The sequence below is a fragment of the Alosa sapidissima genome, chromosome 5, assembly GCF_018492685.1.
Source record: "Alosa sapidissima isolate fAloSap1 chromosome 5, fAloSap1.pri, whole genome shotgun sequence".
In the NCBI taxonomy this organism is placed as follows: Eukaryota; Metazoa; Chordata; class Actinopteri; order Clupeiformes; family Clupeidae; genus Alosa; species Alosa sapidissima.
Genome location: NC_055961.1, coordinates 31,938,812 through 31,960,206, shown reverse-complemented (window position 1 = coordinate 31,960,206; position 21,395 = coordinate 31,938,812). Strand labels below are relative to the sequence as shown.

At 46.9% G+C, this 21,395-nt stretch overlaps 1 protein-coding gene across 2 annotated transcripts in view; it reads left to right on the top strand.

The window, feature by feature from the left end:
• Nucleotides 1-20,830, top strand: part of zzef1 (zinc finger, ZZ-type with EF hand domain 1) — a 38,820-nt gene extending 17,990 nt beyond the window's left edge. For both annotated transcript variants that reach the window (XM_042091729.1, XM_042091730.1), the window contains 20 exons: nucleotides 377-542; nucleotides 925-1,187; nucleotides 1,522-1,691; nucleotides 2,477-2,630; nucleotides 2,880-3,052; nucleotides 3,381-3,682; nucleotides 4,151-4,325; nucleotides 4,851-4,983; nucleotides 5,321-5,547; nucleotides 5,863-6,225; nucleotides 6,819-6,919; nucleotides 7,197-7,329; nucleotides 7,815-8,174; nucleotides 8,628-8,771; nucleotides 9,069-9,237; nucleotides 9,840-9,938; nucleotides 11,617-11,782; nucleotides 13,558-13,708; nucleotides 17,503-17,574; nucleotides 18,070-20,830. In XM_042091729.1, coding sequence (XP_041947663.1) covers nucleotides 377-542; nucleotides 925-1,187; nucleotides 1,522-1,691; nucleotides 2,477-2,630; nucleotides 2,880-3,052; nucleotides 3,381-3,682; nucleotides 4,151-4,325; nucleotides 4,851-4,983; nucleotides 5,321-5,547; nucleotides 5,863-6,225; nucleotides 6,819-6,919; nucleotides 7,197-7,329; nucleotides 7,815-8,174; nucleotides 8,628-8,771; nucleotides 9,069-9,237; nucleotides 9,840-9,938; nucleotides 11,617-11,782; nucleotides 13,558-13,708; nucleotides 17,503-17,574; nucleotides 18,070-18,150 — 3,602 coding nt within the window. In that variant the 3' untranslated portion in view covers nucleotides 18,151-20,830. The remainder of the gene's footprint in view (nucleotides 1-376; nucleotides 543-924; nucleotides 1,188-1,521; nucleotides 1,692-2,476; nucleotides 2,631-2,879; nucleotides 3,053-3,380; nucleotides 3,683-4,150; nucleotides 4,326-4,850; nucleotides 4,984-5,320; nucleotides 5,548-5,862; nucleotides 6,226-6,818; nucleotides 6,920-7,196; nucleotides 7,330-7,814; nucleotides 8,175-8,627; nucleotides 8,772-9,068; nucleotides 9,238-9,839; nucleotides 9,939-11,616; nucleotides 11,783-13,557; nucleotides 13,709-17,502; nucleotides 17,575-18,069) is intronic.
• Nucleotides 20,831-21,395: the final 565 nt, after the last annotated feature.

The following is a 21,395-nucleotide window of genomic DNA, read 5'->3' as shown; positions in this document are numbered from 1 at the left end:
AGACTCTCAGTATTTAGTGCTGAAATAGCGTGCTGATGAGCCCATACTTCATGGCCTCTCTCAGATGAAGCTGCTGATGTCTTGGTGTCAGACATCACAGGGCCCCCTCAGAGCTCTTATGCCAGGGCCCCCTCAGAGCTCTTATGCCAGGGCAGGCTGGAGCTGTTTTAGTTGCATGTAGTGGATACAGAACAGCATATTGAGCAGGTGGTCATAATGTTTATGATAAGTAGTAATAAAGTAGTAGAGTATTAGGATAGTAAATGAGTAATAATAAAATACATTCTGTGAGACAGGTTATCAGGTTCCAATAAGATCCTTGTGAACACTCATGTCTGAAGCACAGGTAACAGTAATCCGTGTGTTTGATCCACAGGTGGTGCCAAGCCCGAGGGTCACGAGGATGACCATGAAATGGTCAACATGGAGTACGCCTGTGACCACTGCCAAGGCCTGATAGTGGGCAGCCGTATCAACTGCAACGTGTGTGAGGACTTTGACTTGTGCTTCGGCTGCTACAACGCCAAAAAATACCCAGACAGGTAAGTACTGGACTGAAGCGCCGTCACCTGGGGTGTGTCCAATTGGACAAAAGATAAATCTTGAACTTTGCACTTAAATAGACATTCCACAAATGGAGTGGCCCCTGCTGCTGTACAAAACAATTACGCCTTTACTGCTGTACTTGCTACTATGTGTTGTTTACAATCCCTCAGTAATTACCAGAACCATAGTACCCATAAGTCCCATTCCAGTCTTATTGAATTCATTTCCCCCCAATCTCATTCTCCCTCTCTCTCTCTTTTTCCCTCCCTCCCTCTCTTTCTCTCTCTCTCTCTCTCTCTCTCTCCCTCCATCCCTCTCTCCCCCTCTCTCTCTCTCTCTCTCTTTCTGTCTCCACCCCCCCCTCTGGACCCCTTTCAGTCACCTCCCCACCCACCGCATCACCGTCTACCCGATGGTGACCATCCGCATCAGTGACCGCCACCGCCTCATCCAGCCCTACATCCACAACTACTCCTGGCTGCTGTTCGCCGCGCTGGCGCTCTTCACCTCCGAGCTGACCAGCCGACTGCCGGCCGAGGGCCAGGGCCTGGGGGCGCCCACGCTGGAGCAGGCCGCCGGGCTCCACGCCCGCTGCTCTGAGCTCATCACCGAGTGCCTGCTCAAGGGCCAGACGGGCAAAGGTTGGCGCCATGCCTCATGTTCATGATTGTACCATTAGTTAAGTTACACACTTAAAAAGCACTGAAGGGAATTGATTACATTGTAGGTCAAAGCGCTAGTTTCGCAATCAGGGTAAGTGCTTTATTTCACAAGGCTTAAAAATGAAACCTTCTTAAAATATTATTATTTATGTTTATTTAGTTGTTTTTGTTGTTTAATGTACATCCGTTGAGAAATAAAATGTCATGTTCCCATTGCCATTTCTCAGGTATGTATACTTGTAATGGTGCCCAAAGGTGTGTTGGAGTGGACGTGTGATTTCATCCCCGCCTCTCTGTGTGTTCCTGTGTGCAGGGCTGAAGGCGTCGGCTCTGATCTCGATGCTGTCCTCAGCCGAGTCGGCCACGGAGAGTGAGCTGGAGCCCTGCAGCCCGGAGTCCTCCCAGGAGATCAGCACCACCGACACGTCCTCCCTGCCCGCCAGCACGGCCGCCGTCTGCTCGCCGCTGCCCCCCAAAGACAGGGTGAGGAACTGCACTCAAACTATCAGTCAGCATGTACAGAGTGTACTGTGGTTGCATTAGATGTAGAACAATCCTCATCCTTTGTCCTTATGGTGGACAAGGTCCATATGTAAATACAGATACATACATTGACATACATTAACATACAAATACAGATCCATACATTCACTACATTAACATACAAATACAAATCCATACATTGACATACATTAACATACAAATACAGATCCATACATTGACATACATTAACATACAAATACAGATCCATACATTAACATACAAATACAGATCCATACATTGTGTTCAGCAGGTGGTCTGACTCTGTGGACATACTTCTGTTCCCAAACACAGAATGAGAAATCAAATTGCACCGTTTAGACATATCAGGCAGAGATATCATTTCATGTTAGGCATTTATCCGTGCTCTCATGAGTTGTAGAACCGGTAAGGCCATCAGTGGCCCAGGCCTACCTATGTTTGAACAAACATATCAAAAGGTTGAATAAAAAATGTCAGTGACCAAATGTCATATACGACAGGTCTTTTGTCAGAGCTTGGGGACGGCAGAGAACAGATTATATCCAATCACGTTTCAGAATGTTAGTCATATCAGCCAATCAAATTGTTTTTTTTATAGCACATTTAACGCAACAGGGTTGACCCAAAGTGCTTTCCAAATGATAAAACAACAACAATACTAACAGCAATAAAAAACAAAACAGTTGCAGTCCTTTGGACCCTCTGTTTCTATGTTCTTCACTGCTCCTCTCCCTGCTCCTGTGCAGAGGAAAAGCCAGGAGGCTGACGTGCCCCTGCCCTCCAAAGCCGAGGGTGAGCGGCCCAAGAGGAAGCTGGTCTCCCAGGACACCTTGGACTCGTCCAGCCTGAGCCAGACTCCGTCCGTGTCCAGTGAAGGCACACTCTCCCCTGGGGTCAGAGGTGAGACGCAAACGCCATGCACAATAACTAACGGCATCAGATATGGGCTTGTAAAGAAATCTTGTACGATGCTTGTAGTTTATAGTTGAATAATGATGAAAATGTGTAACAAAGTAGAACAAATGAAAAAAAAATAACCCTAGAGATTAACCGCAGGTACAGTTTACTTGCCATACATCAGCTGTGTTTGTTTACTCTGTGGACGTGACTGAGTGTCCATTTTTTCCACTGATGTCCGCCACTCCACAGCCCCGGAGTCTGAGGGGGACACGGTCACCTCTCCGACCACGGAGACCGTGGAGGGGGACAAGGTGCAGGAGGAGAAGACGGCGCGCATGCCCCTTCAGGAGCACGTGTTTGCCGAGTGCTCAAGGGAGAGGATCCTGGGCCTGCTGGCAGCCATGCTGCCCCCAGCCAAACAGGTAGATCACCCAGATCAACACACCAGTGTCTTTGTTGAGTTAAGACGGGTTAGGCTTGTGTAGAGATGCTCATAGACATGTGTTTGGCAAGTTTAAGGTTGTCATGGTTTTGTTCTCTTTGTAATATGTAGAACAGTGTTTCACCAAAGAATAAAACATCTTCTTCCTCTTCTCTTCCTCTCTTCCTCTGCCTCTTCCTGCTCTTTATCTTCCTCTTTTTGCTCTTCTCTTCCTCCCCCTCCTCCCCTCCCCTCCTCCTCCCTCTCCTCCTCCTCTTCCTCCCCCTCCTCCTCTCCTCCTCCTCCTCCTCCTCCTCCTCCCCCCTCAGGGTAGCAGCATGTCCCTGAGCAGCCTGAGTGCCATCCTGCCGCTGCTCTTCCGTGGGGTCATCTCCAACGCGGGCTGCCTGAACGAGACCTACCACCTGACCCTGGGGCTGCTGGGACAGCTGCTGCTGTGCATCGCGCCCGCCGAGACCGACGCCGCCGTCATCGAGGCTCTGGCCGACAAGTACGAGCTGCTGAGCCTGGGCGACGGGGCAGCGGGCGGCGGAGCGGGCAGCACACTGAACACGCCCGGCTGGAAGACCACGCAGCTGCTCTTCAGCCTGGGCGCTGTTTGCCTGGACAGGTGAGACAGTAAACACACTCACACAGACTCACTCACTCACACACACACACACAGACACACTCACACAGTCACAGACACACTCACACACACACACACACACACTCTCGGACACACACACACAGACTCACTCACACACACACACAGAGACACTCACACACACACACAGAGACACTCACACACACACAGACACACTCACACAGACAGACACTTACACACTCACACAGACACACTCACACACACACACAGACATACTCACACACGGACACACATGTACACATATACACCAACACACATAATTCATGGACTTGCAACATGAGAGGGTAAGATGAGTACAGCTTCTTTAAATATGATTTCAAATAATTTTTTAAAACTTGTGACACTGAAGTATGCAATTTACCACTAAGGAAGGTTTGATTTAGGCACACGAAGATGTGTGAACGTGTGGGTTTGTGTCTGTGTCCCCTGCAGTCGTATCGGCCTGGACTGGGCATGCACAGTGGCCGACATCCTGCGCAACCTGAACGTCTGTCCTCAGTGGTCGGGCGTCCTAGCCGGCTTCACAGACCACTGTGTCCAGCAGCTCCCTCAGCAACTTAAACGCACCAACCTCTTCACCCTGCTGGTGCTGGTGGGCTTCCCCGAGGTACGACGCAAACCCCCTCACCTGTCTCTCTCTTTACCCTTAGCCTCTCTCTCTCTCTCTCTCTCTCTCTCTCTCTCTCTCTCTCTCTCTCTCTCTCTCTCTCTCTCTCTCTCTCTCTCTCTCTCTCTCTCTCTATCTGCTCCTCCAGGCTACATTTGGCTCAATTCTGCAACATCAAAGCAAATAAAGCTCATGTGTGGGAATGTGGGTCATGCTCTCATTATGTGGTGTCTATATGCTCACAAACATCCTTGAGCAAAAGTGTACCAATGGCGTGTACTTTCACAAGATGCCTTTTAAACTAAAGAGGTGTTTTTGTTGTAATTCCAAAAAGATATTTCAGAATATTTATGAATGTATAAATATTTTAGTGATTCACATCAACAACATTCACTCATTACTGGCACAGAAGACAACTTTCAATTGTATAGTACAGCTAAAGAGACTGTGTTGAGTGTTTTTGTATTGGTGGGATTATTTATGTTTTAATTTTGACGTGGTTTCCTTCTGCCATGGTGATAACAGGTTTTGTGTATGGGAACTCAGTCAGTGTTCATTGACAATGCCAACGAGCAGCACAACATGATCTTGCTGAAGCACTTCACTGAGAAGAACCGGGCAGCTGTGGTTGACGTGAAAACCCGTAAGAGGAGAACAGGTGAGAGGAGAGAATTCAGAGCAGTCAGCAAAAACAGAACTCGTGTCGCAAGTCGCATGTAGCCATTTTTATATCCATGTGTATCCCTACATTTCTATTCTAGCTATTATAATATAGCACACACTCCTGTAGCCATATTTCCAGGGCTGGCAGTGTAGAAGCCCTTAGACTTCAGGGAAGCTAACATACCACCCATGATCCATCTCAAGGCAAAACTATTACAAGATTAATGTATGCATGATATGCATTAGGCTGCACAGATAATGTACATGCTTGTTAATGTATGACCGCTGTTTTCACCCCTCCATTTCTCTATGGCTGTTTTCTCCTCTCATAGTGAAGGACTACCAGCTCGTCCAGCAGCATGACAGCAGCAGGACGGACTCGTACAGCGAGGGCCCTGTTCCGAGCCCCACCTCCACACACCTGTCCCGCTACCTCCAGAACTTCATCGCCATCATCAGCCACCTGCTCCAGGCCGGAGTGGACAGCAGCGCTGCCGATGCCGTGGAGGCCACCTGGGTCCTCTCCCTGGCCCTCAAGGGCCTCTACAACACACTCAAGGTGACCACACACACACAGCATGCACACACAGACAGGTCAAATAAAATATGGCAAGACATGTGCTTCATAGACAAATATTTATTTCTTAAGATAATTATTTCTTAAATATGTCTTAATGTGAAGGAAATTGTTTGTGGAAAATGAAATCAGAAACGCCAATGATTTTTATGCATTGATGAAACCATACAGTAGATTAATCCTCTTGATGTGTGCTTTTTGAAAGAGCCATTAAGCCATAGACATCCACTCTTCTGAACTGCGTGTAGTAACTAGCCTGTAGTGAGCCCTAAAAGCGTGTGTCCTCTGCCCCTGCAGAAGCACGGCGTGGCGCAGGCCCAGGAGGCCATCCAGAGCTCGGGCCTGACCCAGCTGCTGGTGCGCAAGTGCAGCAAGGGCACGGGCTTCAGCAAGATGTGGCTGCTCCGCGACCTGGAGATCCTGTCCATCATGCTCTACTCGTCCAAGCGCGAGATCCACTCCATGGCCGAGGACACGGACGGCGAGGCCGACCGCGAGGAGGACGACGACGAGGAAGGGGAGGACGAGGGCGAGGTGATGGGGAGGGGCGGCGAGAAGGGCCACGACTCGGACCACTCCAGCTGCTGCGCGGATGAGAACGAGCCCGGCCGGCCAGACCCTCTGGAGGGGCTGGACGAGGAGACCAAAATCTGCTTCCAGGTAGAGAGTGTATCATCTGCTGAAATGATTTTTTTGAGTGATAAAGGAAAGATAATTATAGAAAAATATCTATGAATTTGGGTGATGTAATTTTCCCTTTTCATAGCCGGATTAAGTACCAAAATATATATTCCAAAATACCTCGTATATAAACCTTATGGAAATGTGGATGTGGAGAAGCAAGACAATTAACAGGAGCAATGCCTAGAGCTGCTTTCCCTGTGATATGACAGGCTTTTTTTAACCATCATGGCCTTACCCCTACACAGAATCAGCTTCAGAATCAGCTGATGTCCCTGGATTTAACAGACATTTCACCAACTCTGCCTACGGTCTGAATTATAGCTAGTGCTGGGTGTTGTGTGTTAGATTTAGTGCATAACACAACACTACCTTACTGATAATGCAAGTCGGTAGTGGAATCAGCACTATTAATGGGAGATTCTAATGCATAACTTCATTGCAATCTATAGAATGCCATGACTTTCTAAAGGGTTTGTAAAGTTCTATAGGACACAGTCTAGTCTCGGAACTATTTTTTGTGGCCACCAAAATCATTGTTTCATGCTGTCTCTCATGTTGTTTCTCTGCAGATTACCCATGATGCCTTGAACGCACCCCTGCACATTCTGAGGGCCATGTATGAGCTGCAGATGAAGAGGACGGACTCGTTCTTCCTGGAGGTGCAGAAAAGGTGTGTGTTTCATACTCCACTGTTTTGATGTGAAGCCCTCAGTATCTTCTCTTACCACTTGTGTCTGTTAACCTCTGTTGAATCACCTGGCTATTATGATGTCTACCTGTAATTCTAATCCAATAGGCTACACAATTACCTTTAATCATGTTTTACTTTTATCTCTTTTGCCTTGTCAGAGGTTTGTTTCATGATATTGCAGTCTCTGCCATCTGCATATGGCTGCAGTGTCAGGCTTGAAGCCATCAGTCACATGCTCTGTTTGTCTCATGAAAAGGTTCGATGGAGATCGGATCAAAACCGACGAGGCCATCCGCACTCTAGCCCAGAAGTGGCAGCCCACTAAAAACCCCCGCTCCTCGGTCACCACCAAGGCCGTGGACACTGACATGGTTGTTGTACCATGTGTGGTGAGTGGCTCGTCGTCACAGCGCTTTACAAAATGAACTTAACTGGGGGAAAAACTGTACATGTTTTGTTCTTGCTCTACCTGATCTTCTCCATGTACAAAATAGACAATACTTTGCACTCTGCTTTGTTCTGTAATTGTTATGGGCTGTAATTGTAATGCACCTACAAAGGTACTGTACTGTAACTGTATCAGGTCTACAAGCTAAGTACTGTATACTGTTGCCACAACATAATTGCAACGTGTAACACAACCACAACATAATTGCAAATTAACTATGAAACAACTGCAAAATACAGTAATAACAGCATAACTGTAATTGCAAGATCATTGCAATGTAACAATTTAATAACACTACCACAACATCAACTACCACAACATAATTATACTTATACCACAGCTGTAGTAACTGTTAACAACTTATGTAAGTAAGTATATATACTCTTTTGATCCCGTGAGGGGTATAACATGTGCCTCTGTGTCCAGTCCAAGCCGAGCCGGTGCGAGAAGGCGACGGAGGAGAGCAACATGGTGACACAGAAGCTCATCACCAACACGGAGAGCGACCTGCAGCTGAGCTACGCCAAGCAGCGGCGCACCAAGAGCTCGGCGCTGCTGCACAAGGAGCTGGACGCGCGCAGCAACAAGGCCGTGCGCCAGTACCTGGTGAAGGTCAACGAGGCCATCGCCATCCTGTACGCGCGCCACGTGCTGGCCTCGCTGCTGGCCGACTGGCCCGCCGGCGCCCCCATCAGCGAGGAGGACCTGGAGCTGAGCGGCGCCTCGCACCTCGCTTACATCCTGGACATGCTCATGCAGCTGGAGGAGCGCCCACTCTGGGAAAGGGTGTGTGTGTGTGTGTTTGTGTTTGTGTTGTACTTTGCTATGCAGTGAGAAACACCCGGGTCACACTGGGTCCGCAACTGAAGCGCTCCACTCACGTCGCCAAAAAATCGTTTTAGAAAACGTGTGTAATTTCTTTCAAAAATATGTGCTGCTATCACATCTGGTGTAGCCAGTTCCATGGATGATCGTTGAAGCATTCCAGATGCTACGCCAACGGAACATTTGAGTTGCGTGCCTGGTGTAGCCTCCCTTCAAGTCTCACTCCCCAACACTTTAAGGAATGATGCATTAGTGTCAGACTCTAACACCCATGGTTGCAGTTTGAGTCTGTTACAATTAACAACAAAACCTGTTGAAAAAGATATGCCTTTCATTGTTTTTTTCTTTCTCTCTCTCTCTCTCATTGCACTTCTCTTTGTATACTGATTGGCTTTTGCTCTGACTTACTCTCAGATCCTACAGAAGGTGTTGCAGGGCTGCAGCCAGGGCATGCTGGGTAGTCTGTCGCTGACCGCCTGCCAGTTCATGGAGGAACCCGGCATGGCCGTGCAGGTGCGCGAGTCCAAGCACCCCTACGACAACGACACCAACTTCCAGGTAAGTTTGGAGGAGCGTGTGCCTGCGCATGGAAGAAATTCAAGAAATTCACATATATATATATATATATATATAAAAGATATAGCAATGTCAATTGTGCATCTCCTCTGAAACCTGTTTGTGTTCACCCCCACTGCAAACAAGGACAAGACAAAAAAACATGTAAAGCACAACTCTTGTTGCTTGCCATTGAAGTCACATCCACATGTTGAGCCTGTGGCCACTATTTATTTCTTTCTTTATTTGTTTGTGTTCGGTTTAAATCATATCCATTATTCCTCTGTTCTGTGTGACCAGGACAAGGTGCACATCCCCGGGGCCATCTACTTGTCGGTGAAGTTTGACCCGCGCTGCCACACGGAGGAGGGCTGTGATGAGCTGCTGATGGCCAGCAGTGCTGACTTCCTGCAGGACATGCACAACTTCAGCGGTTCCCACCAGAAGTGGACCGACTTCGAGATCCCAGGTGAGGCCCCACTGGACTGGACTGGACAGTGCTGGACTTGGCTTGACTGTTGCATCCGAATCTGTTGGATGTCTTTGTTTTTCGGTTGTCAAGCATCAGACAGGCTTGTGTCTCAAAGTAGACGCAACTGATGCCACACAAAGAGAGATCCCCTGTGAGGCTCTACTGGACTGGACTGGACTTGATTGGACTGTTCTCTTCTGTTGGAGATATCTCCCCAACACTTTCATGTATCAAAACCAAACTTGGTAGCATGCTTGCTACATGGTCTCGGGACCCTGTTCACAACACAGGAATCAGGAATCACAAGAAAGACTTGACTAGACTTGACTTGACTGGACTGCGGTCTTATGTGCTGGCTGTTTTGTTTGTTTTCAGTGGTCAAGCATCAGACAGGCTTTTGCCTCGAAGCAGACTCAACTGATATCACATAAGGAGTTGTGTTTGTGTTTGGGGTGTGCAGTGTTTGGCAAGAGTTGTCTTCTATGGTTGACCGTTGTGTGTTTTGTGGGTAGAGCAGTGTGTGTGTGTGTGTGTGTGTGTGTGTGTGTGTGTGTGTGTGTGGTGTGTGTAACTGACGTGCTTTTGACCTTTTCCTCCAGGGGACACTCTCCACTACAGGTTCGTCTCTGACATGAGTAACACTGAATGGGGCTACAAGTTCACTGTGACTGGGGGCCATCGAGGACGCTTCCAAACAGGTCCTTTTCTTTTTCTTTTCTTTGTGTTCTTTTCTTTTAGTTCTTTTCTTTGCCTTTTTGTCCTTTTGTCTCCCCTCTATTCTCTGTCCCTTTCATTTTTCTGGTCTGTTTTGCTGTTTGCAAGTATGCTGCCTGATTACTCAAGGCCTTCTCACAGGACGAGTTATAAGGAGTGCATATTATTCAGCGAGGACCTCGCTCTCTCCTCATAGTCTCCTGTCTTGCTGGAGGCGTGAACGTTTGTGATTGATCACCGCAATCAGCCGGAGTGGCTCGGCACCTGCGATTTCGTCACCTGTGGTGGCGTCATTTTTTAATTGGAAGAGTAATTGCCCCCCTCCCCCTCCTGTAGCCTCAAAAACCGAAAACAAATAAGCCAGAGACTGCAGAGACCCACCCACACACACATGTCCCAGCACACATAGTCACTTTAAGCATGGAAGAATGCTCTTCTGCTGTCACTCACACCATAGCTAATGGTCTAAAGTCTCCTTCTACATAGGGAGGGAAAGTAATCTCATCGCCATCTAGTGGTTGTGTTCCTAGAGTTTAGCCGAGTGGATGGGATTTTTTTTTTAGAAAAAAGAAATCTCGGTGCACATTGGGATCTTAATTTAATCCCTTCCATATGTTAGGCACTGGGGTCACCTCTATTGCTTCAAGTGGTCATACCTTATTTTTAGGATCAGTTGAATTGTTTTGAGTTTTTGTCGTAACCCGGTGATCAGGAACTACAGCCAGAGAGGGTTAAAGTGGAGCTAGTAATCAAGGATCTTTGCTACAGCTGCATGTGACGTCACATGTTTGGGCGCTTAATCTCTAACTGATCAATACGCAATTTGCTTAACTGGCTTAACATATTTTTGTAATAACGGAACGTGATGTAAACCGCGTGGTGATAACCTTTATGTCAGGATAACTGGTGTTGTGCTTCTACTCACATGAAGAGCTAGCTGTAAGTGTCAATGCTAGAGTAACGTCGAAGGGTAAAGTCACGTGACTTCTTTTGTAGTTCGTTTATGAAACAAAATGAGCAATTTGTGTCTGACATTTTCACAGTTAGAATAGTATTACTGTATAGACACTGAACAATATTTTTGGTAGATAACATCGCTGATTTCACAATATTCACAATATATTTTTTTAAATAGTTCTATGGGACTTAACATTGGAGCTGCTCTTCGATAGGAATGCAACCACTTGGGGCGCTGGTTTTCACTTTCCCTCCCTATTGAGAATGAGGAGTTGTAGTCATGCCACAGCACCCCGCCCTCCGAAATCACGGCATCCGTCATTTTGAAAGGATAGCCGCCAGAACGCGTTCATTGCTTGTGTTGTTAGCAGAGGAGGTTGTTGTGATTCTGCACTACTCTAAGATGCCTGGATGACACTGCTGTGTGAAAAACTCCTCCAGTGCGTCACACGATGGCAGCGATTGTTGCCCTAGGAAATGTCTGACTGCTCACCTTACGGCTGTGGGTCCCACTGTTGCAATCAGACAAACCTTCAGTGGCCATTCACTCAGATGTCTCTGCCACACAGTAGTGCATAGCTGTAGTGAAACACAAGCTCATCAACCATGCTGATGAGTACCACACACACCCAATCCCCTAGTGACGAATGTGTGTGTGTGGTTCTCTGGTCTCTGATTCTGTATATCTCTCCCCGTGTCCACCAGGCTTTGAGATCATGAAGCAGATGCTGGCGGACGAGAAGGCTCTGGTCCACCTGCCCCTGTCCGACATTTGGGAGTGGCAGGTGGGCGTGGCCTGTCGGCAGACCGGGAACCAGCGCCTCAAGGCCATCCACCTGCTGCTGCGCCTGCTGCAGTGCCCCACGCAGTGGTGAGCAGCTCTCTCTCTCTCTCTCTCTTTCTTTCTTTCTTTCTTTCTCTCTCTCTCTCTCTCTCTCTTTCTTTCTTTCTTTCTCTTTCTTTCTTTCTCTCTCTTTCTTTCTTTCTCTCTCTCTCTCTCTTTCTTTTGTTTTCTCTCTCTCTACCTCTTAATTGGGAGCATTTCCCTATCTCTCTCTCTCTCTCTGTTACACAACGTTGGGAGCAGATCCCAGCTGCAGCTGTTTTGACAGATCCTTCCTGTCCTCTCTGCCTTGACCAAACTTTCCATCTCGGGGACAAATGTGGCCGAGCACGTGCCGCCCACAGCCAGTAGTCTGAGTGTGGAGCACTAGCTGTCTGACCGCCTCCAGAGGTCAGCGCAGTCAAGGCTCTGACAGGCTCCACTTAGGAGTTCAGACTCACACTCACCCATTTAACACACACACACACTCACACTCACACTGGCACTTATACACTCACCGTGTATATAACTTTACCACATGACATGATGGCTGAAGTCTTTTATACAGTTGATACTGGTGTCTCCAAGATGATTGGTTTGGCTCTTACAAAACACACACACACACACACACACACACACACATATATCATGAAGAGCACTTTTCTTGCCATAATAACACACTTCCTGTACATTTTCGACGGCAGTTACGATGGGTTAGATGGTAGTGCTTTGGGTCAGTGACCTCCATTGCTCCATCCCGCACATGCGCACACACCCACTCTCACACCCACTCACACACACACGCATACACTCACACTCAAAAAGTAAACTTTGCCTGTTCTGCAAGTTGCTTTGGGCGGGCACATCTGCTAAAGAGATAACTTTAGAATGTCTTGGGGTGGTGGAGTCTCTTCTGTTGTTCTTGGCTATGCATCACTGCCTGTGTGCTCACCCCTACCTGTGGGTCCCACCGTAGAAACCGGACAAACCTTCAGTGGCCATTCACTCACATGTCTCTGCTACACAGCAGTGCATAGCTGTGGTTAAACACTGGCTCATCAACAATGCTGATGAGTACCACACACACCCAGTCCCCTAGTGACGTGTGTGTGTGTGTGTGTTTGTCTGAGCAATGTATTGCTACTGATTTACACAACATTTGCATAAAACTCCATCTAGAGGCTTCTTCCCTTGATTGTTGCCATGGAGACGGGACTGCAGGCCTCTGCGGCTGTTTGCATATTTTCCGAATCCCCGTGCCTGGCCGGCGCTCGGTGGTGACATCAGCGTCAGTAAATGAGTGGAATAATGGATTGGGCTTGAAGAGGGGAAAAGTGGCTCAGCCGAAATATGCTTGATAGAAACACGCTTGTGTTTAATAAATAAACGTCCAGGATCGCCCCCCTCTCCACACATTTACACACGCACGCACGCATGCACGCACGCACACACATACACATATATACAGTATACACACACACACGCGCACACACACACAATTTGTTGTTAAATGAATTTGTGCAGGAAATGAAAACCCAATTTCCTCCATTTATCTAAAATGTGTGTGTATATCTGTTTTGTTTGTGTGTACCTCTTGTGTATGTGTGTTTCTGTGTATTTCCCTCTCTCTCTCCCTCTCCTCTCTCTCTCTCTCTCTCTCTCTCTCTCTCTCTCTCTCTCTCTCTCTCTCTCTCTCTCTCTCTCTCTTTCTGTCTCTCTCTCTCTCTCTCTCTCTCTCTCTTTCTGTCTCTCTCTCTCTCTCTCTCTCTGTCTCTCTGTCTCTCTATCTCCTGCTGTGTGTGTGTGTGTGTGTGTGGACACAGGGCCTGTGACCTGACGCTGCTGCGGCCGCTCTTCCTGCTCTTCACCTCTATGGAGAGCACGGCCAGTCGGGACTCCACCAGCGTGAACGTGCTGCTGCCGCTCCACCGCGCCCTCACCGAGCTCTTCTTCATCGCCGAGGCCAAAGCTGTGGTGAGCCTCAACCCCCTTTATGACCCCCCAGCAGTGACCCCTCATGACCTTCAGTTACCCCTCAGGACCTTCAGTGACCTTCACTGAGAGTGATTTTATGTAGAGCTGTGCCGATTTGTGCCATTTTTTGTTTTTTTTTAATAATCGGTATCGGGCGATATTGAAGTATATTAAACTGATTAACTAGCAGGTGCATGCAGGAACATCCCAGTGTTGTTGTCGCTGTTGAACACGCTGCCCCTTACGTCAATTAAATTACCAGCAGACTCCAGACAGAACTTTTGGAAGAGAACAATAATGTTGATCCTGTGAGAAATCAGAAAGCTTAAATTCTTATCATCTTATTCTTTCTCATGCAAGTAGAGAGGAAAAACGGCCAAATGTCAGGCAACGGCATCAACCATAGAAAAACCCACATCGGTCCACCTTTAATTTTAGGTCACTGCACAAACTACAAGATGGAGATAAACTAGGTCAAGGGCTTTGTATTGTAGGGCCTTCCTCAATCTCCACTATGACATCAGCATTTAACGCTCTTAGGCCCTGATAGAGATAGGTCATTGTATATTATAGCAACTTCAGACATCTCTGATCACCTCAGGTAAAGAAATGACCCCAGCTTTTAAGCCCAACAACACTCATGGCCTCCAGTCAGTTTGCCCAGATGGAAGAACAAGCACAGCACGGTCTTTTGAAGTCACTGCAGATGATGGAGAATACGAGATGGAGGTCAGTTAGGTTAAGAAGTTTGAGTTATAGGGCATTCACCAGGACGATACTGATGAGCATGTGTTGGCAAGGGGATGAGGGATGTCTTAGAAGAGGACCCTGTCTGCAGTGAAGGCTGTGTTGTGGGGGTGTGTGTGTGTGGATGTGTGTTTACATTGTGGCTATGTGTTGGTGAATGTGTGTGTGTTGTCTGTATGCTACTGAGACCTTGAATTTCCCCTGGGGATCAATAAAGTATCTATCTATCTATCTATGTAATTTGAGGGTGGTGTCAGATAGTGGTATTTGATCAATGGTTGAGGTGTAGCAAGATGGTTTTATCTGAGTTTGTTTGTTTGTATGCTTTTGTGTGTGTCTGTGAAATGCATGTGTACTGTATGTGTGTGTGCGCGTTTCCTTGTGAGTGTGTGTGTGTGTGTGTGTGAGGCCCAGACGTGTGATGTTGACAGTGACTGAGCGCTGTAATGGTGGTGCCCACCTGTCCACCCCGCTGCTCACCAGACGCTGATCTGAGGCCAGCCATCTGGGGCCCTCAGGCAGTCTGAGAGCTCTGTGACCCTCCACATCCAATAAGTCACTCTCAGGCCCGGGCTATGCTGGGTCCACAAGTGAAACGTTCCGTTCGCGGAGCGTAAAAAACGTTAGAAGACAGACAGTAGAAGTTTTTTTTTTTTTTTTCTTAAAAAGTGCACGCCGCCATCACGTCTGGTGTAGCCAGTTCAGTGATTACAGTGGAGGCTCCGTGTTGCAGCAGATACTTGGTGAACGGAGCGCTTCAGTTACGTGCCCAGGGTAGCCTGCCTGTCAGAGTGACCAATCAGGAGAGAATCCATGTCTATAATCCACACTCCCCTCGCGAGCATGGTTTCTTACTTTATCAGTGTTTTATTAGCTCCGCTGTTGAAATTTCTCCTGTTGTCCGGTATGTCCGGTGTGATGGGTTTGGTTGGTAGATTTGGTTATCATCCCTCCTATGTGTGCTATGGGACTCACAGAGGACGTCATCGTCCTCCCTGTGCGGAAGAGCTTGTGATTCGTGTTATGGCCACCAGAGGGCAGAAATGGACCTCATCAACTGCAGCTGTCTGCACGGGTACAACCAGCAATGAAGTGGAGGGCTTGCTCTGCACCAGTTCAGCATCCACATTGTATACCACGTGTATACATCACAACATAGCCACAGTAATAAGTAGCTCATACGCAGGGCATATGGAAAAGTATACTTTTGTGTATAAGCCCTCTAATCTCACACACACACACACACACACACACACACACACACACACACACACTCTCTCTCTCTCTCTCACTCCTCATTTGGGCAGTAATGTAGCGTTTTACTCCCGCCATGTCATTACGGCAGAGTAGTTGAGCCACTGTGGGCTCTTGACAGGTGGCAGTTGCAGAACAGGAAAGGTTGTAAAATTGCTTCAATGGCTTCCTGAAGATATGTGCTGGTGCTCTCCCTGTGTCTGCACACTGCTCACCCTCTACTGGTTTCTCACCCGCACTCTCTCTCTCACTCACTCACTCACTCACTCACTCACTATTTCTATCTCAGACACACACACACACGCACACGCACACGCACATATACACATACAAGCACACACTAAAACAAACACCATTGCCTCTGTTATTGTCAAGTGAGTCAGCTTTTTTTGTCTATTTTTGCCAATTGAGTTAAAACTGTCTCAATACTTTCATCTCGAGTGTGTCAGCCTCCAGTGTTTGTTGCCTCACTGAAGAGAGGGGCTGTCAGGCAGCTCCAGTAAGAGAGAGAGAGAAGAAACGAACCACTGAACCATTGAACTCGCAGGAATACCAAATGTGCTTTGTGATGAACTAGTCAAGTGCTCTCAAAACAATTTGGCTCTTAACACACCGTCCTGTAATGCACACGCAAGAAAAAGAGCAGAAGTCAGCGAAGTTAAACATCGGCCCTCTTTGTTTGGACTTCACTTTGCCCGGACCTCTCGGACATTACGGGACAGGGGCCTTCGGTTTACCAGGGTTGCCTCCCTTAAGCAGATTCCTCTTACCTTGTCCAAACAAACCCCTCTACACACACACACACACACACACGGTCACACACACAGACACACACATAAGAGACTACCATAGCAGGCCATTTCCATGTCATTTACAACCTCCCCCGGTTGCATGCATGGCCGAAAGTTATCTGTCGGGTTTTTATAAATACTTGCGAACATGAGCTTAGATGCAGACGCAGGTAATGCACTCCCCGATGTACCAAGCACCCTGAGAATAGACCGGCAGTGTAAACACTTGGACGGCCTGGCCAAGTGCCGCGGCTGCTTTGCATCATGGGGGCTGTTTCCAACAGGACGTTATCTGTCTAAATACCCCCGCTTGCCTGTTGGCCGGCTGTGTGGCGGCGTGCTATTTGAGTCCCGGCGGCAAGGGCTTACCTCTACCCTCCGACCCGTCGCGTGCATTACGTAACCGAGGGGATCCGCTGCGCGCTGACAATCCCTTGAGATTGCTCTTAATTCTGCGGTCACGAATTAAACTGATGTGATTCAGATAGAAAGACGCCCAGGGGCATGAAGATCTTTTCTTCCTTTGAGGAAAATGCTGCTTTTGTGAAAAAGCCCCCTTATTGGGTTATGAATTGAAAATGGTGCACACACAAGAAAGCATTGGAATGGCATTTACTGTTGATGAGGAATGGCTGCTCAGGCATACTTCCATACTAGTTTACTGTTGATGAGGAATGGCTGCTCGGGCATACTTCCATGCTAGTTTACTGTTGATGAGGAATGGCTGCTCGGGCATACTTCCATACTAGTTTACTGTTGATGAGGAATGGCTGCTCGGGCATACTTCCATGCTAGTTTCAGTGTACCTGGCGGGAGTCCGTAAATTAGATTGAGTGTGCCCTCAGGTCGCGCTAGCACTTGCATTAGGATTTGTCAGTGCAGTTTTATGTGCGTCTCAAGGTCTTGTTTGTCATTGATGATGGTGTTGGTGTGCTTGTCCGTGGCGTGTTGCCAGCGCTGAGCCTGAGTCCTCTGCTCTCTCTCTCTCTGTGTCCTCTGCAGGAACAAGACATCCTCCAGGAGTACCTACTGGCCCTCACCACCACCGAGCAGCTCCTCAACCACACAGCTCAGGTAACGCTCACTCTGTGTGTGTGTGTGTTCATGGACATGGGTGTGTGTGTATGTGTATGTGCGTGTGCATGTGTGTATGCAGACATGAGAGTATGTGTGTGCGTGCACGCAAGTGGTTGTGTGTATCTAATGGGTCTAACGGTGTTACAGACTACAGCGGACCTAGTGTGTGTGTGTGTGTGTGTGTGCGCTTGTGAGAGAAGTGTGTGGAAGGCGTGCGTGGGTGGCTGGCTGTGAGCAAGCGAGCGGAGTGAGTGAGTGAGTTTGAGAGGAGGTGTAAAAACGTGATGGATGACAGAAGACGCTGTGGCATAATCCAACTCCCCACCACCCCCATCCCTACCTGCCTTCCTCTCACCTTCTCTACCACCAATTCACTGTTCTCCCACACACACACACACACTCATACATCAATCTCTTTTTTTCCTCTCTCCCTCTCTTTTTCTCGCTCTTTCTCTCTTTCTCTTTCTCTCTCTTTCTCATTTTAATGTGCAGGCACTGAAGAACATTGCTGCCATCAGCCTGGCTATCAATTACCCCAACAGATCCACCAAACTTCTCAGCACCTCTCCTTAAAGGGAATGAGTAAGAAACTGAAGGGGGCAAAGACAAAGATGGAGAGGTGGACAAAGCTTCCTGCTCCCGATTGGACACTTGGGGGGATTAATTTTGGGGGCTAGAGGCACACCAGGGGTCAAGCCCTCCTGATGTCTTCCAGAGAAACCTGCCTGTAAAAGGAACTACTTCCATTAGTTCCTGTCTGACAGGCTGTGAAGTAAGAAGGGATGTATTTTTCTATTTCATTCTTGTTATGATTGTTGTTCTCATCACTTCTAGCAATGCCCTCCTGATCACAACAGTTGTTGCCTTAGGTGAAATGCAGTGGATATATCCGTACGACATGGGGGTTTTGGGGGAACGTGCTGTCCTTTTTCGGTTCACTTTTGTTTTGCTTTTATGAGCTGTATTACTTGAAGTTTTCTTTTTTATTGTTTTACTTTATTTTAACACACATGTAGTGTGCCAAATTTGCCACATTTACTTCTGGGCGGGTTCTGTTTTTTTTTTGTTTTTTTTTGGTTTTGTTTTAACAGACAAGCCACCTTAGGTGAGACAATCGATCATCGTGGAAAGCAGGTCACCTTGCTTGCCTCTCCTGTTTTTTTTGTTTTTTTTTATTTCTTCTTCCTCACTCTCTCTTTCCTTTCTGCTGTGTCTCCTGGCGGACACGGTGACTAAAAATACCCAAATGCAGCGCGGTGCGCTCGGGAGGCTCATCAGTCACGCTGGCCTCAGACTGGTTCTCGGAGCACTCGTGGAAACACACACACACACACACAAAAAAAAAAAAAAAACTTCTCTTCATCCTGCCTTTTAACCCATGAGTCTCCTTGGGCGACTGTTCTTCACCTGCGGAAGCGCTCGTTAAACCGCAACGTTGACATTGAGCTGAACTTTACTTCTCGCAGGCATCAGTCAGTGGCTAGCAGCTAAAACCCAGATGGGTTGTGATGTGCCATGGCAAAACAAACCAGGGGCGTCAAGCCTCTGAACGCATAGAAACGAATGTGACCCGATAAGGCTGTCAGTAGAACTCTATACTAACATGATAAATGAACAGCGGACATCATAAAACTTTCTTGAGTTAACAGTTATTAAGTTTAACTATTAAAACAATCGAATAGAGAGTCTGTGTGTTGTACTCGGGTGACATGAGCACTGCACAGCCTTCACAGTCTTGCTTCCCGTCAGGTGGACAGCGGCACACGTCCAGTAGGCTACAGACCTGTGCACGAGCACATTTGCATGGTATGATGTGCCCTGGTGGGTTTGTGAAATAACCATTTCACATTTGCATAACATTGCACAGCAACACGGCCCCTTGCAGGTCCTTGTCTGAATTTTTGTCATTCATAGATCAGGAATTTTATTCAGCTATGTGTTCCCTGCTCGAGCTGTCCTAATTAATTGTGTATGTATGTGTGTCTGTGTGTGTGCGTGCTCAGTCACTTCAGAGACGGACACATTGCAGGTCTTAATGTTTGACAAAATGACAAGAACATCCATTTATTTTATATATAAATATATATATTAACTGCATGGCTGTCATTTTGCAGAGAAACAATATCACTTTACTCATCGCTCAGTGTCTATCAGCTAAGGGTGGATGAACAAGAATGTAGTCTTCAATTTTACAATCTCACCATAGATTGTCTCATGCCAATACCACATTTCCCCCCAAGACTGTATAATGGTCATATATAGGAATTAACCAGGACATGTAGAATTTAGATATTTATTTTTCCTTTTTTAATTTGATTTTAGAGGGAGAGTGATTTCAATGGAAATATATGCCAAAGAAACTCATTGTCAAAAGCACGCCCATACAATAGCTCCTCTACTCCTCTCCATGACACGTGTATGTGTTTGTGTGTGTGTTTGTGTGTGTGGGTGTGTGCAGATATATGAGCAGTTGTGACCTCTGCTTCTCATGTAGGATTCACAATGAGTACTGTATGGAAAGAAGTGAGATGCCGATTCATTGATCTGTTGATTGATTTAGTTTTTTATTATTATTTAGTTATAAACACATGCTGTGGAGGTCGTTTTGTCTAACGTTTAGCCTGGAGAGGAGAGGAGAGGAGAGGAGCTCTCGGACATCTAAGCCACCTTTACAGTCAGTCTCTGCCGGTTTTGTTTACACTTGGATCAGTCAGGGCTGTCCACCACGCCACAGGGTCGTCGGCTCTGGGCCTGGGCCAACTCAGCATGGCTGCATGGCCAGTTGGGGCACTCACTCCCAGAGGGTTTACCTCAACTGCGCCTTAGATATGAACAATATGTGCCTACGATTAAATAATGAAGCAATCTTAATTTAATTCTCATATCATTCTTCTCATGAAATATATTTTTAAAGAAAAACAATGTATTGATCCATTTAAACCTTTTCTATCTTTTTTGCCTATAAGTTGGTAAAATTGTTTATTTTCCTTTCTTTTTTTCCTCTTGGTCAATATTAAGTTGAAATTGATTTTGTTTTTGAATGTAAATACTTGTGAATATTGTTAATTGCACATATAAGTATTGGGTAATTAATGAGTAAAACTTTCATATCAGACCTTTATTCCGTTTGAAGAAAAGAAAAAAGAAGTCCAAATAAATGCTAATTTATTGTGTTGATGTGACTGGGGAACGAATACCTGAACTGATTTGTGGTTGACCTTTTTGATTAAAATACAACTTTGGTGTGCACCTCTTTACTGTGGTGGTTTCATTGATGTGGGTCATTTTTTCAGCAGGGCAAACAATATGGCTGCCTTCTAAATGTAGCATTTTAATGAATAAGGATGATGTCTTTGAGGTAATTTTTCTCATACGCTAAAGTCAAACACGCACCCAACAAAGCAGTTTTCCGCCTCCTTGCCTTCTGCCCTTGAAGTCTGTCACTTGCACGAAGGCTGTGAGTTACGCACTTTGAGAGGAGACACTCCAAAAAATTGTATTCTGTATTCTGCCCTTGACTTTTTTTGGGCTAAGCATTTCTGAGGACTGTTCTACAGTAGGCCTACGTCAAGCGCCACTTCAAGGCAAAACAAAATATTGCTTTTGAAGTCAGCAGCAGACCTGGTTCAAACACCATACATGTGCAAATAATAGCAATATTTCAGTGTCAAATGTGGTGCATGAAGTGCTGACATATTTGCTGACTTCACACATCTTAACTCTCCCTAAGAATTGCAGAGGAGTTGTGATGTCCATCAGTAAGGGGTGAGAGATGGGTCCATGGGTGATGACAAACAGAGCAATGCTACTACACTCTG